The 18982-nt window shown below is 37.4% G+C and overlaps 1 protein-coding gene across 1 annotated transcript in view; it reads right to left on the minus strand.

Moving 5' to 3' along the window:
- The window catches only part of LOC128949027 (inositol polyphosphate 4-phosphatase type II-like), an 81761-nt gene that overhangs the window by 25703 nt on the left and 37076 nt on the right, over positions 1-18982 (minus strand). Inside the window, exons 8-13 of the mRNA XM_054293825.1 lie at positions 10909-11080; positions 9914-10038; positions 8881-8998; positions 7053-7193; positions 4407-4504; positions 637-749 (exon numbers count right to left, since the gene is read on the minus strand). Of these exons, the coding sequence (XP_054149800.1) occupies positions 637-749; positions 4407-4504; positions 7053-7193; positions 8881-8998; positions 9914-10038; positions 10909-11080 (767 nt within the window). The remainder of the gene's footprint in view (positions 1-636; positions 750-4406; positions 4505-7052; positions 7194-8880; positions 8999-9913; positions 10039-10908; positions 11081-18982) is intronic.

An 18982-nucleotide genomic window follows, 5' to 3' on the forward strand; every position in this document is an offset into this window, starting at 1 on the left:
ACTGTTTCATTGAAGAGATTAATTCTCTTTGCACTAGTATCTTTGGAAGCCCCCGATTCATTGGGGCTATTCGATGTGAATGAGTCCTAAAAAAATTTTAAAATATTAAAAAATCATTTATAAAATAAAGTAAAAAAATCCCAGGTAATTATTCTGGATGAGTGATGGGCTCATATGTGGAATCTTGTACTTCCACTGCAATAAAAAAGTGATATTGCACAGCTACTGCACTGACAAAGTTTTCTTCTTACATCTTTTTCAATAAATAAATGGAATATAGAATAACAGTGTGTAGATCACTAGGACCAGAAATACACATTTCAGAAAGTTAAAGTAAGGGAACCAAGCAATCGTGTCCCACATCATACCTCAAGGACACTAAAAAATTATTTTGAGTAATTTTATATTATCAAAGAATGGATATCAAACAAATCACTCAAATTCTAGCAGGTTCTACCAGTTTAAAAAGTGAGAAAAAGAAATTGTCTGCAAAAAACTATTACAGCACATCTGCCTCCTTTAACCAGTGAGTTTTCCAGTCATTTCCTTAAAATCCATTGCAGTTACAAAGTCAGCAAGCTTATGAAAATGAGTTTATGGTTAGTTCATCAATTTCTTTGAAACAAGAGAGCTCACCGTTGCAGCCAGCCACATGATTTCTACATTCTTTCTCTTTTTGGCCTGGATATTTTGATGAAGACTTTCTAGCAATCCCTTTAAATCATTTTGTTCTTGAAAATGTGGTAAACCTGGGAAAAAAGGACGAAAAAAGTTGCTCATTTTGATAAGGTTGGTGATATGATTGTCCCGACTAAAGAATGCTCATGGTAAAGAACAGGTCTATTATTTACAGCCTTGTTTTGGAACACAGGATAGAAATTACCAGCTAAATATTTAAGGAATAAGCAAACCTTATGTCTTTTGAGTATTGCCTTGTCCTCCCTAAGATCTTCACGTGGAAATTTGAAGTATCTTCAACCTTTATCTTATAAATGGATGGTGAAAAACAAAACCAAATCTCTGCTGTAGTTCTGTTCATCAGCTATTACAGACATTCAAAAGAAATCAGAAAAATAAAAAAAAAACTGAGTGTATTACAACCTGCTTTGATGGGATGATTATTTTTTAAAATTAAAGTAAAAAATTAGGGTTTTGTTTTCAAATTGAAACATCTAGTTTTTGTTTTAAAATATGCCTTAGATTTTTCTATAATGTAAGATAAGGGTTAAACAGCACTTAGTATCCCCTCTAAAAAGTAACAAAGTATATTTCTCCTGAAATTAAGTGGGGCTTTATTTTGAAGTAGAAAATAATTTCAAGTTTGCTTAAAATCCAAAAATTTACCTGCTTGTTCTGGGTATGGAATTTAAGTTGAAGTTTAATTTATCCTACATCTCCAGCAAAAATTCAAGAGTAGGCAATTTAATTTCCCCCTCTGTTTCATATGTATATAGAGGAGGGATTTTTCTAATGTTGCATTTATCCTTGCTAGTTCTGAAAATCAATAAAAACATGCAGAATCTGTTTTTTGAAATTATTTCTTCTCATGGTGGCAAAGTAAAAAGAATTTAAATCATAGTTATCACCAAATAAAGGGGCCAGAATCAAGTGGAACAAAGTGAAACTAAATTGATCAATGGATTTCTTCAAGCAGAGAAAGTAAATTATCCATCCAGTGAGGGGAAAAAACCCCACAACCCAAGCCCCAAACCCAAGCCCAAAAACTTATACTCAATTGGAAGAAAAAAAATGAGGGAAGTATTAATGAAGGTCAATATCCATTCTCCTAACGTGATCCAAGTTGGAATGATCCCTCTCATCAACAGGCTTTTACCTTTTACATCTAATAAATTCTGTAGTTTCCCTTATCCATGATTCATAGGAAGAAGTACTTTAAATCTATTCAAAAAGAACTAAGTTGCTCCAGTCATACTGTGCTGTCTAAAAAAACTCACAAACAAACAAGAAAAAAAGAAAAAGGGAGGAAAACGTACATCCAGAATCTGTTTTGCAATAATTTTAATGTGGATTGTTTTACCTCTGTATCACAAGCTCTGATTGTACATTAGATAATGTAGAGCACATAAAACCACATCACACTCTGCTAGACTATTACACTTATGGGTGCATCTGTTTCTTTAAAACAGAGAGCACAAAATGGCAAAGATGCTTTGAGATGATGCAAATGTATCACTAAACATTCTATTGCTCCCAGTAGCTTTCCTTTGGGTCACAGCAGAAAACGTGACATCTCAGAGGGATGACTTCAGCACAGGTACAGCAAGAGTCTCCTAATTCACAGTACTGCCAAAGGGGTTGCACCTTGACTGGAAATGATCGATGGCCTAAACTCCTTGGGTCCCCCACAGTACCAAACCACCAAATCAGGCTGATAAGGGGGAGAAGCCTGGAAATACCAAACAGCCTTTTTGTTTTCAGGTACTTACGTACTACTAAACAACTATCTTACGTTTTTGGACCCTTACTGTCTTAGTATTTCTATAAAAGCAGTACCATTTTGAGCTATATTTGGTCAGCATTTTTGGTAGGAACCTTGCTGGAAACATGCTCTTATTTTCAGTTTCTGCTAAAAGAATTTAAGAAGTTAACAAATGGGTAAATGACGAAGTGTATGTTCATCCTAAAGACAGAAAGTCAGTGGATGCTTAGTTACAAGCAAGACTATTATTGCCAAGGAGAAATACAGACACAAGAGGAAAACTAACAGCGAAGGTGGCAATACCTTTCAGGGAGTGGGAAATTGAATTCTTTGAAAGGGAATATATGAATGAGGCAGCAGGCCAGGGAGGCTACCAAGGGTGGATCCAACAGCCTGGCAAATAGGGCTGCAAATGCTCAAATTCTGTTGGGCTTTTTGAGCACTGTTTGGAACTGACAGCTTTGGGAACACAGTCCTGCATTGATTTTGTAGCACAGATTTGGCATTATAGGAAATTATCTGGATAGGTGGGACAAAACCATCAAAAAGCCATCAATATTGAATGCCTCTCACGTGGCCCCAGCACCAGGGTTGCTGCCAGCCTTGTATGGAGGTTTGTCTTCCAGACGAGGGGGAACAGGAGTGGGATTAAGTCCTGCCACAAATGAACAAGTTTGAGAGCTTCCCTTTTTTCCCAGGGGGCTGGTTTAAAAGGCACATTTCTCCAAGGCAAAAGACTGACTCTGTATACTGGCAGGGAGCTACTGGGAAGGGCAGTGGAACCAAAAGATGCTTTATGTTCCACAAAAAATTGTATAAAGAAGAGACTGAGTTCTTAAAGGTAAAGAAAAAAAGCAAGAAAGTTATAATAACCAGAAAATACACGATGAACTAGACACAATTAGTTCTCAAAAGCCTTCACAGTCTGAAAGAAGTCCAGGAACTGTGTGGCTCACTAATAATCCTTCAGGAAGGCAGTACAAGTTTAAATTGTGTTAATGAAAAGTAGCCAATACTGTCTGCATGCAGTATTTTATAAAATAAAATCCATTTATGAGGTAGCAGATCTACCTTAGTCCTAACCTGCATGAGGTTAGTTTTTCGAGGATGTTTTCTTAGCAACATTCCCCTCAATTAATCACCCAACTTATTGTATGAGTTTCTCTGTAGACATCCTGGAAATAAATACTAGGTCTGTGGGGGGATGGATGGGCATCCTGCCCATCATTTAGGAAGGGCTTTTGTTTCTGTCAAAATGATTAACAAATTAAAATCCTCCTGATATAAGAGATAAACATGTATACATACGCATGTGATGTATTAAAGTTTTACATAGCATTTAAACATCAGGCAGTTAAATCTCCCACATTTGGGACTATAGTTTGGGCATTAAAACTAACAGGATTCGATTGATGCAGATGTTTTCTTCAGTCCTTGCTTCTGGCAATCAGAGTAACAGCATTGTAATGCTTATGTTTATAATACAGAAGTTCTACAGAAGTGGAATACAGGGCCTATTCCAATGAAACCTTGTCGTTCATATAATGATGATGTGGCTCATTGCTTGTATTTGATCTGCAGATTTCTCCATGGTTCACCAAACCTCAACATATTTTCAGAATAAGAACAGAGAGTATGACTGAAGCTGATGAAATTGCCCACCAAGTATTTATGTAAAAATACAGTAGGTACAGACTGTCCTCTACATGAAATATTAACAAACTTATTATTTTAATAACTTAAAATAGCTGTTCAGTTCATCATTCCTCTGTTTCATTTTCTCTGTAGTTTCTGCTGTGGCACAAGGCCTGAAATCACTCCTGAGACCAGCAGGGTCATGTACAGGTACAAAATGTTTAAATTTATGGAACAAGTTATGGGATTCTGCTAATATTACTGTCTTATAACCTTCTACCTACTCAAAGCTTTTCAAACCGATTTGGACATTGCATTATTTTGTACTCACAATCAGGAGGCATTTTTTCTGTAAATAACTTGTAATATTCTTTGAGAAGCTCTAAGTTTTCCTGGTTAATGTTTTCCTGCAAAGTGGTATCTCCAAACCTATGAAAATACACAATAAATTATGAAAAAAACCCAAAACCCACAAACAACAACAAAAGATAAATTATCCTTCATAGTTATTTCTTTGCATAAAGAAATAACTTTGGTGCTAAATGCATTAGATTTTGTCAAACATGCAGTAGTTAAGTTCTTGTATGCTTTGGAATTAATTTTTGGAAACGAGATCATCGCTGATGCATACTTCTTCCAAAAGTTTATTAACAAAGCAATCTATTTACAAACATGCAATAAGGCACTTATTCTTTTCCCCTCACAAATCGTGAATAAATGGAAAGGCACTTTGGGGGAATTCCAATTCCAAAAATTGGGTACCACAGGCAGAGAACACCAACTCTCCATCTCTTAGTGCTGCTACTGCTTAAGCATACCAATTTCTGTAAGAGCTGGATAATATGGAAGTGACACAAGATGGAAGAGAAGCTTATCTACAAAATAACTGTAGCTATAAAAACAAATATCTTTCTCTCTGAGACCAAGATTTCTACAACAGCCACATTTCACATGCCAAGAAACTAAATCTCACGGTACTACAAGAGATATGATTGTAAAGACACGAATGTCCCCATGACAATTAGGGCCAAAGTTTTGAAATTCATCTTCAGAATAGATTTGAAACGGGAATGGAGGAGTACAGGAAGAGAGGCATGGGCAGATAAGTGAGAAACTCAGAGAGAAGGGGACACAGATCAGAAGATACCAAATATGCTGCTAAATTGGGAACAAGGGAAGCAAATATTTCAACAGGCCACAGGGAGAAGATGTAACTACTTCCTTAGTAGCCATTGCTGCACTGTCACATGAGAACATTTCTTTTAAATCGGAAACATTCTCAAGTGTATTCTATCAAAAAACAAATTAAAAGATTTTTTTTCTAATACAGTAACATTTCCTAGAAATTTGCCACGAAAGTGTTTTTATATTCTCAGGTTCTTTATCCCACAAACCCCTCCATGTTTTTAGCCATAAATCGTGTGTGGTGTTTTCAGTCTCAAAAACAAATGTACAACTTTAGGAGTTAAGCAGCATTTTGAATTAAGACAAAAGCAGACTGTAACTGCATGCATTAAAGCTGCTTCTGCATTGAACTTATTTTCTTGGCAGATATTAGTACATATCCATATTTATAAATATGCAGTTATTTTGTTTTCTCCTATGGCTTTCTTTGCACACAATGTAAAATGACCACTGGGAACAACACTTCCTGCCACTTCACTTGCAAGCCAGGCATCTTTTCATACCAACTCCTCTACAAGCCCCCAGGTAATGAGGCTATTTCTAAATGTTGTCAAATTTTTCCTCAGACTATTCATAACTCAGTCCTTCCTGCCTATCTCACTCGTGTAAGCTCCCACCAGCCTGCTTCTTGCTTACCACATCATGTCTTACCTCTTATTTTTTGAGTGTCCCACTCAGAACTGTCATGACTGATTTTGTTGGTTTTGCACATTATGAGTTTGGCCACGTCACTCCTCTCAGCACTTTTCTCTTTATGTCATCAGAATAACCTATTTTCATTTTCAAGAAGTTTCCAAGTTCTCTAACCAGCTATCCAGCTCTTTCACAGTAAAATGCCAGATTTTACTGTCTTTAGATTCAGTCTATGTCTCCCATTTCAACTTTCTGCCTAAATTTTCTCACATACCACCACTCAACTTGGAGAAGTGTCCCATAAACATTCACAAAGCTACCTGATGACATTCTTTAGTAGACTTCTTTAAAAGACTGGGTTTACTTGGCTGTCTACAGTGAACAGGAGATAAAATCCTGTGGTGTTTAACTTCTTGCCTATTACCCAGGTTAAGGATTTTCACTGTCTCCCTCCATTACTCCAGCTACAGCTTTGCTATAAGCTTTTGGCTTAGAGCAAATGCAACCTCAAGATAAGCATTAGGTATTTTGGACGCTCTGTTAATAAAAGCAGCTAAAAGAAAAGAAGTTTTAACAAAGTAGCTGTCTGTATTGACATCTTGACTTCTACTTTGCAGTTTTAGCCCTGCACAAATGTGGTAATTTAACATGACTGACAGATACCCTTCTCTTGGAAGAGAAAATTAATACGTTGGTGAATCCATGACTATTTTTATACTAATTAATTAGTTTCCAGCAATCTGTTGCAGAGGAGTACTAATTTCTCTAGCTTATCACTTGTTTGGTCTCTTCAAACCCATCTTCAAGATGTAAGAATTTTGAATTTTCAAACTTGTGTGAGAATTTCAGAGTACTGCATACAACCAAAATTCTGCATCTGAAATAGAAATCCATTTTGCACCTGTATCCAAGAGAAACATGGCACCAACTCTGTGAAACGGAGCCCTGCTTATGATCTTATCTTCATCTGGACTTTTTCACTGTTCTACATTGCTTCATAGCTTGTGTTTATTTCCTTTAATACCTTTGAAAATACACACTGAGTCAATGTGAGATTGTCTAAGAGCAAATAACAAAGAAGATTTGTTTCTAATCCTGAGAGATAGCCTGTACCAGCATGGAGTACTTGGACAGAAAATGCAACGTGACTTTTCCTTACCTCTCTGCCAGTGTTTGCTGCTCATTGATTCCAACATTAAAGAGCACTGGATACATGCGAAGCAGCTTTCCCTCTTTAATCTCTTGTGGCAGCAGCTCAAACATCTTTGCTGGGAGCTGGACCTCTATAATGTAATGTTCACTAGCAACAATGAAAACAAGAGTGAGGATGGGGTTCTTGAATGTCAGGAAAAGTTTCTTCAGCCAGAGAATGGTTGAGCAGGTTGAACTGGCTCCCCTGGGAAGTGTCACAGCACCAAGCCTCACAGAGTTCAAGAAGCATCTGAACTCTCAGGCACGGGGTGTGATTCTTGGGAAGCCCTGTGCAAGGCCAGGAGTTGCACTTGATGATGCATATGGGTCCCTTCTAACTCAAAATATTCTGTGATTCTGTAAAGAATGTTCCAAAAGCGCCTCTAATAAAAGAATGGCCTCTAATAAAAGCATGTGAGCTCCTGAACAGAATTTCACCTCCCCTGGGTGGCTGGTATCTACCACCCACACCAGATGATCAGTGCACTGCTAGACAGTGCCACACACTTTGGATTGATTTGTTTGTGCACACAGAATGTCAGGTTTAAGCACTTTCCTAGAAAAAACAATTACAAGTAAATATGCTGACTCTTCAAGATAAGAATTTGTAGTTTGATTTTTCTGTCTTGCATTTCTACAGTCTTTCACTCTCATTTATTGAGCCATACCATATAACAACCAAAATAAAAATGGAGGGTTTCTAAAAAAATTATTAGAAAATAACTAGATTTTCACCTTTTCATCTTTTCTTTTTACGGTTCACTTCCAATGCTGTTTGATAGGAGCAGTCTTATCACAGCTCTAAGAGGAATGGCACTCCTCCACATAAACCTTGTAGATTTTATTTTTAAAATTTTTTTAATTTTAATTATTCCCATTGTATTGCCTATCATATTCCAGCCTTCCTGTTATTTATTCAATCCCTTCTCAGAAAGCCCATATGATGAGAGTGAATCATCCAGATTAATTAAGTAAATCAGTGGTGAAAGCCCCCTTCAGAGGAAACATATATTTTCTAAAAGTTCCTGCTTTTAGCTGAATTTAATTTACAGTCATCTTAAGAGCAATGATACTATTAAGGAAGTGATTTTTGCAAAATAAAACTATTTGGAGCTTCAGACTAGAATAATAATAAAGATGAAAAATCCATTCCAATCTTGTTAACCCTCAAATAGCCAAAATAAACGGAGTATTGCAGTATATGTCCTGACATTCAGCAGTACTCACGTGAGATTCATAAAGGATAAGTGATTTTGTGCAAGGATTTCTGAGACTGCCTATGTCCTGTGTGATTTTCAGCAGCTAAAAAAGGCTTCCATTTTTAAAAGTGACTACTAAGTTTTTAATACTAAGTGGCATCGGAGTTTTTTGGTTTCCATCTTAAAAACAATCAAGGCCTAACTCTTGGAACTGCAGTTTCATTTCTCATGCTGAAATACAAATTCAGGACATTCAAAAGCAAAGTTTCTCAGTTAGAGACCACATTTGTAAACAATGGCCTTGTCACTTGTCCAGGGTTCAGTATCCATGTGTGAATAATGCACCAGCAGCTCTGCACAACACAGACGCTGCTCAGATTAATCTGTATTAGTAACTGGAACTTCAGCTTTTTATCAGGAGAGTAACCCAGAGCCTACTGGCTTTTAGAATCCCTACTAACTCACCTTCTAAAAAGTAAAACAATGCACTTTCAATAAAACAGAACTCAGCAACAAGAAAACCATTAGACGGGTTTCATGGGCTACAGATTAAAACTGCAGCTCAGTTTCCTGGGCTCCAAGAAACAAAGTTCTTACCGCCTTCCACTTATAATAGGCAAAAAATCTTCTGACTTGGCTTCAATTACTCTAAACATTACTTTCTGCAAATCTGAAATGCCCACAGCCATGTCTTCGAGCATCCCTGCTTCTTCACCTACATGAAAAGATTAAAGAGACTATTAACAGAGTTGGCAGATCAGTCACTGTATAGGTCAGGGCAAAGCAATATATTTTCCAGTCTGTGCATCTAAAAATCACAGTTCTAAATCCACATTACAGTAACCTACATAAAACCAGACTCATTTCTTGAACTGCTGACAATTCTGTGCCCTAAATGGTAACCATGAGTATTAAGCAATTCTGAAAATCAGCCTGCTCTATATAGACATAAAATAACCTCAGAAAAGCCATTTTTGTCTATTCTGAAAGTTTTCAAAAGGCTTTCCTGCTGATGGAGGACAAAGGTTTTGAGAATAAAAACAAGCATCATGTAAAATGAAGAAGACAGCTATCTCCAAATGAGCAACTGCATAATAAAGCTGCACAAATGCTAAATTCCTCTACTTTAGTCAAAATCTCTGATTCAGGGAATGATTCCAATAGATCTAGTTCAAAGTTTGAAACATAAGGCAATTTCTCCCTCCAAATTTCCTTTTTAATACATATCAAATAATGGCATGTATAACAAACTATGAAACTGTTTTCAGGCTATCTTCACATTATCAGCACTGGGGATCAGGGCCGAGGCTGATAAAAGCAGTAAGTGTTTAAATCTTCCGTTTGCATTAGTTTTATAAACCTGCTATTTTGGGTCAGGTCTGCATGGAACAATAAGCAGGCCGTGTTCTCTGAGGAACTCAGAATGAAACAGATTAATAACTTTTGCTGCAGAATTAACAACACAGTGTCAATGACTTCAGCTGTGCTATTATGTGCAAGTCTACTGTCTTGTAAGGACAAGATTTGATTCAGCAAGCCAAATAAGAGGCTTGCTGAGGTTAAAATAAGAACTTCCTGGGTAACTTCTGGGCAGGGAACATAAGGAACTTTGTCCAAGAGCAATACTTACTGTATGTGCTAAGGAGTCCTTCATACTGCACCAGCAATCCAACAGTGTGAAGCTGTTGTAAAAATCCTTGATCATGTAAACCTGTGTGCAATTTGATTGCAAAACCACAGACCAATCCAGCGAGTTGTAAAGATAATTAAAACATGTGCAAGAGTGTTACAAGACAAACAGATACAAGACATTTCAACTGTTACAAGACAAACAGTTAAAATGAGGCTTGCCATCATTATACACAACAGAGGTAGCACCTACATATTTGAGAAATCAGCATAGGTATTTCTGTTTAGTGACTAAGTACATGATTTCATAATAATGTATTTTGATGGGTTTTTTGGGGGTGTATAAAGTAGTGAAATATTCTGTTAAGGTATATTAGATAAGCTTAATTTGTTTTGTATCATTGTGTGTTATTTACACTGACATAAATAAGACCAGAACCTCACTTGTCAGGCTTCAAACATGCAAGACTGTGAATTAAACATGTGAATTCTGATGGATTTGAAAGTGGTTCAACATCTAATGTAACTGAATCTCCTAGGCAGCTGCCAACTTAAGAGAGAAATTAAGTGAAATGTTTAGAAAAAAAATCTATCTGAAAAAAACATGATATACAGGAGAAGACATAAAGAGCTTCAGTTATTTGCCAAGAAAAGACAGTTCTAAGGAAAGACATGCTAATAGTATTTAAACACTTAAAACACTGCCACAAACTGAAAACAAATTGTCTTCTCCCTATTTCCAAGGTGACCAGGAGAAAAAAATCTCCCTGGCTTGGATGCTGCCTAGCCAGTACCATGGATTTCTACTTCCTATTTAATTTCTTACCACATTATAAATTATTTAGGTGAATATAATGGAAAATAAATGAAAAAGCTGTATCAAATTGTAAGGAAAAAAAAAAAACCCAATGAGAAAGAAACCCACAAACACTGGCATGAAGAGTATGCTTATAATTAGAGCAAGAGAAGGAAGTGAGCGACACAAGACAACCTACTGCTTGGCTGAAGACGATGTCTCTCCTCAGGGTCAGCATCAGGCACTGGGGCAAGCCACAGGCAAGTTCCTGGAGCAGGACAAAGGCCATGGACTGCTTGGCCCTGGTCACCACCTCTGCCATGCAGGCCTTCAGCGTGACCACCAGCGGGTACAGCTGCTCGTACCAGTCACCTACAACACGACAGGTCATCTGCTCCAGACTGGAAAACTCGCAGTGAAAAACCCTTCTTCACTAGGAAGGATGGCAGGAGCAGCTGTGCACATCACCCTTCCCTTTAAAACAACCCCTGCAGCTCTCCCCAGACCACTGTGGGACCACAAATGCCACTGGAGAACATACTTATAAGCAGGATTCCATCTTACCACTGGGAATGGGGTTAAATCCCTGGCCTGAATCCAACTGCACTCTGAAACAATGGCCTTTTCCAACAGTCCCAGCATCCCTGTAAAACTGGTATTCAAGTGTCACAAACAGAGTACACAGGGAAACACATAAAACCTCATTTAGCACACAGAGATTAATACAGTGGCGATGGAGTCTCCTTTCAGGACTCAGAACTGGCTATGTAAGAAATGAAATAGCATCAAAAATGCAAAACCAGAGAGAATAACCAAATATTTAAGAAAAGGTGGGTGCTGGAGGGTAAAACACAATAACAAATAGGTAATCTACAGGCTGGAAATATAAAAAGCTTCAGACCATATTCCTTTTTTTTTAGATTCTATGTTGTTCTCTTTAAACATTTAGAGATTTTGAACTCATTTTAGCTATTTCTATCAGAGAGATGCAGAGTATTTTGAAACATGTTTTTCTCTATGAAAATACACGCTAGGCATATTAAAAAAAACACTCATGAAATGATTGAAAAATGTGATTCCTTAATACATTACAAATGAAACAGTGATAACTAGGAATGGAGGAGAATTGGAACACCTTACACAAACTTGCCCAATAATCCCAGCTACTCCTGAATTTTATATGATTTAATAAAATCAGACCTGCCTGGTAGTTGCATATGGCTTTGCCTACCCCTAAGTTGAGCAAATAATAAAAACAAATAAATAAATCCCCCTCCTTCAGAATCTACATCTCAGTTTGATTGTACAGTTTGAAATGAGGGAAATCAACACTCTAGAAGAATCTATATAAAAGTTGGGAATGCAACTGACAATGCAACAGTCTATAATTGGCTCATATTTTCTGTAGGTCAGTGTAATTAAGAATCAATGATAATTAAAATCTGTTGTAATTAGGTGCAAGACAGCAGCGTGTTGTTTCAGGTAACATTCTGAGTCAGGCCAGTAAAACCTCATTAGAACTGAGGAAGTTCTTGAGGCAGAAGACAGCTGCCTGTTGCCAGTCAATTTGGCTGAGCTCCAGAAAAACACACAAATTAATAAAACTGCAGCCAAGAAGACTGCAGAGAGCTTTGAAAGCTGGGAGAAATTAGAGAAAGCAAGGAGCAGGAAAGGGGAACAAGGACAGAGCATGCACAGAGAATCGGATGAGCTCTTTGTTAACTTTGTGGTCAGACAACATGAGTTTTACCACAGTCATACATATTTAACCATGAGTAAGTAACACAGACTGAGGAAGCATTCCCTGGAAAAAAGCAGTTCTGAAGCGAGTGTCATCCTGACAAAACAGACCATGAGCCACCCCCAGGCACAAGCTCCAGGTGATTTTATACATGTCATTGGCTAACAGAGTGATGACACGCTGTGTGCCAAACGCTGGTGTACACGTTTTAGAGAGGCTGCTGGAAAAATGGAGAGCTTGCAGCGCAGAGCTACCAAGATTTAATCTCCTTAAGCTGATGAAAAAGACTGAGCAGCAACTTGATTTCCCCTCTTCCTGAGGAGAAAATAACAAGAACTAACTGTGGTGTTTATTCCAGGGAATAAAAGCAAAAGAACAACCAGAGGCTGCTGCAAAACACAGACGAGTTTAGAAATAAGGTAGACAAAAAAGTGTAATGTACTGGAAGCCAGTGTAGACAGATCAGGCAATCTAAAGTCTCAGTCAAATTACAATCCTTTATTAATTTAAGCAATATACATATGCCAATAAAAGCATCAGCAGCAAAGTAAGCTCAAAGTCTAAAGTCTAAGAGTTCTCTTAGAGTGACTCAGTAAATCATATTGTATACATTTTAGAATAAGATATTTTTCAGAATACCTTTGTAGAATCACTTCAGGAAAGGAATAATACAAATGATTGCTTTTAACACATTCATGGACTCACACACATTGAGCCTTCGGATCTCAACTTTCTTTTAAATTAAAATCACAGCAGAAAATTGTTTGAAGAAGGGGTGAAGAATTAACTGAATGAGTGACCATCTAAAAAAAGGAGATTAGAAGCAAGAACAGAAGCGACAAGGAGACTCCGGGATGACTGGCAGGTTGCTAAAATGACATGGGCAGCCTGTCAGTTTGGAACACTTAGCATCCAGAAGAACTGTCAGAGTCTCCGGATAAAGCAAAGAAACTCAGCACAAAAATAGAGCTAGTCAGCCACGGGAAACTAAAACAAGGCATGAAAACCAAACATATTAAATTAAAAAATTAAAGGATGAAACTAAAAGGACAGTACCACCGCTATGCAGTTAGAATGAGATTAAAACAAAAGTGCATGTTCCACAAAGCACTGAGTAAATATTCCATGTTCATTGCCAAGAGAGTGATGGCAGCTCAGTCTGTGACAGGATTTGCCCTTTGGTTACTGGAAAACGCCCTTCAGCCCCATGTTCCTGTAATCAACAGGCTGTGCAGGCAAATGACCTGCTTAGCACCCAGCTAGTCAGTTCTGCGTGCTCATATCCAAGTTGCAATATGTCAAACCACATGTTAAATTTTATAAACTTTGGCAGAAAAGCAAGCTTCTGGTCTTTTCAAAGTCAGGCCCACTGAAATGCTCATTAAAATATGCTGGTAACCAAAAAGGATGCTTCAGCATAGTACTCCTATCTCCTTTAGCCCTAGCAACAGATTAAAAAAGCCAATTTTGTCACTGCTATTTGTGCCACCTAAAATCCATAAATTGCTTTAAGTCACTTCAAAACTTGAATGGTATGAAGTTAAAAAACCAAACCTTAAAGAAAAAGCAGAAGAATGCATAATGTTGTGCCCTTAAAGCAAAGGGGGGCACTACAGCCACACAAATGTAAGAAATACAAATATAAATGTGACGTATAAATGTAACAGCAGATACCCACGAGGTAACGTTTCACTTAAATTAATCACTCGCTACCTGATCATAAAAATATTCCATGACAGAATTGAAATAATTAGAGGTAAAAAAACATAAATGAGTTGTCTTTATATCACAAAGTGATCATTAGACAAACTCTGTTTTAATGAAAAAGGCAGGCAAATCAAACCAACCAACCAACACAGCAGCAGTAAATCCCTAAAATCAGCATGAAATAATTAACCCAGAATTTGATTTTACTGACTTAGGAAAGGAACAGTCTTTGAATTAATGTTTTTTTTTTTTTTAAGGGAGGTTTAAAAAGACAGAAGATTGCACATATTCAACTTTGCACCATAAAAAGGTCAGTGCCTTATTTCTTTATTTTGCCACGCAGCTCTTGGAGCTCAGCTGAACTGTAGCTGAGGGCTAAGCTCTTTGAAAAAGGAGGAGGCTTTGTACTCATAATGCTGCAGCAGTTCTTGCAGGAACAATAAAAACCTGAATAAGATTTCCTGGTGTTCCTGCACTTGAAGGTAGCAGTTTGCTTTGCACAGTTTGGGTGTCCAGAAATTTGGAATTCTTGGGATTTATTATTCCACTGCAACCATCCAAGATTTTCTCCACTGTCACATGGATTAATAGCTAAACCCAAAACCATCCAATAATACCTACATGAGCATCTCAGCATGCTTAGTCAGAGTGAAAACAGAAAGAGAGGACAAAGGTAATAAAAGACAAAGCTAAGAAAATCTAATACACTTTAAGCATAGGAAGGTTCTGTGAATGCTGTGCAACTAAATATTCTTATATCTTGTTTTAGTTTGTTGATTCAGTTAAACAGTCTTTCCCTTACATATTTTTCAGCTTCTGTTTTTAGCCAAAGTACTTAGAGAAAGTACTGCTGAAGGGGATTGTCTTGTATTCCTGGGCTACATTCAGCCCAGATAAGGATCCTATCAAAAAGAAAAGGATGACACAGAAGAGAGGGGAAAAGGGGAAAAAAAAGCATAAGTAAAACTTTTGTAAATACAAGCTTCAAAGAAAAGGAAGGAAAAATGTGAGGAAGAGGAAGGAAAGAGAAAGCTTTTCACATGTGACTGCTCTAAATAAATTATGTCTGCTGCTCAAGGACACAGACCACAGAAAAATTTTTCATCTTCATGACTAAACAATATTTTATAATAAAAGCTTTTCTGAAGATTCCAATAAAACTAGAGCACGGCTTTATTTCCCACAGAACATAGCTTTATTTCCCACTTCTACCAGCCTGCATTGGAAGGGATGCAACGAAAGATGTAGTCCCCATCCCCAGGGCAATGAAAGTCCGAAATTTTGAATCTAAACTTATATAGTCCCCAACAGGTATGAGATAATACAAGAAAAATAAACCCACATGTGTCTGTAGCAATGTGAGTATGAACAGAGGTCTCCTGTAATTCCAGCTAGGAAATGTGGCAATGTTCCCCAGGTGCTCTTTGCAAACCTATGCTGAAGGTTATCAAGGGCCAGTTCACAGAGCTCATGATTCCATAATTCACTTAAAGGCAAAATCCAGGTGCAATCACACTGGCAACTCAAATTGTTTGTGATGCTAGGTGGATCCTGTGTGTATCAAATGGGGGAGTCCTCACGCAGAGGCAGCGAGGGAACGGCTGGGTGGGAGCTCTGACAGGAGGCACGAGCAGCAGACAGAAACAGCAGCCACATGCAGCAGCCAAGCACAGACATCTGTCGGGGCTGTGCCAGCACCAGAGCCAACGCTGTGTTCCACTGGCACCTCTAATGCTGCAGGACAGGCTTTCACATCACAACTCTCACGGAAAACGAAAAGGCAAAAGTGAAAAGAATTTAATGTTGTCACATATTTCTCCAAGGCAAACCAGACTAGAGTCAGAAGAACAACAAAAAAGCCCTCTCCTTAAAAATCCTTCTACTCTTCCTGATTTATCCTGCAGAGGATTCATAATCCTGCGACTGATGAAACCATAGCATGTTACCTTGGTAACTGTAACTCAAATTCAGTCTTTAGAATACACTCAAAGGTCAGACTGCATGAAAAGTTAAGGCTAAGGAAGGTATAATTCACATTGAAAGGCAGAGTACAGCAAAAAAAAGTGCTCCAGTATCTCCAATTACAAAGATTCCAAACAACAAATATAAACAAGTTTGAAAAAAGAGAGTAAGATCACACAATGCCATAGTCACTGAGACTGCAAATATCAATCTACTTTAGGAAACTCTGAATATATGTTACAACAATATCTAAATTCATATGAAAATGCTATTGCATCAAAATATTGTCATAATATTTTCTATCATCTAAAATGAACAGATGTGCATTTTTTGAAAGGTCTTTCATTGCTATATGCTACAAAAAACCAGTCAGGTTCACTAAATAAGCAAAAATTTAATCTCATACTTCAAGGCTTATTTGTTATTATTTTGTTCAAAACTCTGCATTCTTTTTCTTACAAAAGCAGCCCAATTTCTCTGAGTATCAACTAAAGCAGTTTCAGACTTAAAGATCAACCTGTGCCATATATTTGCAGTATTAATGAAATACATTATGCTCAAATATGCTCAAATTATGTATAATATATAAGCAAGATGTGGCAAGCTTTTCATTTATGTCACGTTTGTGAATTTTAAGTAGTGCAAAAGTCTGTTATTTTAGAAATGTATCTATGGGCGTACACAGTGTGATTTTGTATCTAGGAAAATGCTGTGAACTCATAATCAGGCTTCAAGTTTAAAATGAAGCAGAATTAAAGCCAAATTTGTAACTGTAAACTTGGAATCTCAACCTCTGTGTAGTTGCTTCACAGTGCAGCCTTAGGGTTTCACGTTAAATTTCAGAGAGGGAGATGCAGAGAAAAACAAACATCTACACCCACACTCTCATAGAGAAGTCAAGCATGAAAAATTCTGGCCCCAAAGTTTTGAAAATCATTAGGGAACCAACTTTGACACACACCTGGAAAGCTCTTCGGAAAGCTCCATCTTTCAAGTTAGTCCTATAAAAGAAAGCAATTTTAAAACGTCTCCATCTCTATGTGACCTTGAAAGTCCTATAAACTGTCCAAGGCATTCCTAAAACGATGTCTTACTCAAAAAGGACATGAAAACACAGCAGTTTGCCCCACAGATCTCTGCAGCTCTCATGCGAGGGAGTGTTAGAGAACTTTCAGGACAGCTCAACAAAAGCACTGCTCTCACTGAAGGACACCTGTACTTATTCAAGAGAAATAGGGATGGCTCTGAAATGAAGAAAAAAGCAAGGATTTATTCCAGCATCATAGCAGTTGGATATTTTTTGTGTCTTTGGCCCACCAGCTCCAGAAGACAACCTCTCAGCTGGATGAAGCTCATCTAAAATTTTCTAACCATCACTATTATCATTATTGCTAAGCAAGAGCTACCTTTCATTCTACTTGATGACTTGATGGCTGCCTTATTACAGTACTTTAAATGATGCAACTTTGCTTTTTCCTTTTTTGTTTTTGGCTTGTGACCTAAAAGTTGTAACCAATATTTCATTTGCCTGTGCTGGTTAAATCCATAACACGGCGTATAGCAGAGGAGATACTCAGGGGGTTGAAGAGAGCGAAGGAAATTAGGGAAAAGTCTGTAAAAGTCTGTAAAAGGCCCACCATCTAAGGATTCTCCCAAGTTCAAAACTACACCTACCTAGCTGTTGAATATTTGTACTTTCTCTGAGGAAGGCGGGAAAGGTGTAGAAAGCTGTGTTGATATTTTTCACCTGCAAGCCTTCACTAGAGAGCAGAGATTATATCACCCTCCTGTCTAACATTACATGCCTGGTAGACAGAAACTTAGAGAACCAAACAGATAAGGAATAAGCTGCTCTCTGAACAAATCACACAAAATCAAGTCCAACACATCTTGCACTGAAAACAAGGATGCCAGGACTCCAGCATAAACCTCTCACACTGGTAAAATGCAGATGTTACAGCTGCATTAAAAATCAATACTACAACCAGAATTCACAGATCTCACCAGTACTACACAAATGACATAAAACTTTAAAAGTGATTTTAATTCTTGTTGTGTAAGAAATAAATTACAAGTGAGTACTGATAACTTTAAAAGTCTTTATATAAAATGATGTAATTAAATTCCGTGGAGAACATGTAAGGGAAGACACAGGATAAAATGCACAATGAAAAAAAAGAAAATTGAAACTATACAAAACTGTACAAAATAAAGCAGTTGTGTTGGTTTGTTGTTTTGTATGGGGAGTTGATTTATTTAGCCAAAGAGTGGCACAAAGGTTGGCTCTGATGTCCTTCCATTAGGACTACTACCACCATCACTAAGGATCTGTTTCATTTATTGCAACACACTTTCAGACTAGAAAATCCCATTAGACTTATTAAGCAGATATAATCTATGCATCAAGAATGCAAACATGAATCATAGGAGAAGATCAGAAGAAGATCAGAAGATGAGAAGGAGAAGATCAGAAGGTGACAAGGACCCTTGTCACAAAATTTTCTTTACATCATCCCACTGAATTATTCCATTTGACCTTTTGACACAGGCTGACAGGTATATCCAGGTAAACATGAATTTTATCAAATCAGAAAATAAAACTCAGTATATCACCTCAGAAAAGCAGAAGCATTTGCAGGAGAATGACACTGATTCAGAATGTTCACCTTTCCTTACAAATTTTCTATAGGGTAAGACACAGTCCAATTTTTTTTTTCCTCAAAATACTACACGCAAGTAAAATCTAGAGTAAATTAAATTACATCAGCCTACAAAAAGAAAAGACTGTAGTTTCAAAAGGTTTACACTCTAGCACAAACAACTGCACATGGCAAGCAGTCTGAGCACACATTAAAGCTGTACTT

The sequence above is a fragment of the Melozone crissalis genome, unplaced genomic scaffold (genome assembly GCF_028551555.1).
Source record: "Melozone crissalis strain CALT ecotype California unplaced genomic scaffold, PUWL_Pcris_2 ptg000188l_1, whole genome shotgun sequence".
Taxonomy (NCBI): Eukaryota; Metazoa; Chordata; class Aves; order Passeriformes; family Passerellidae; genus Melozone; species Melozone crissalis.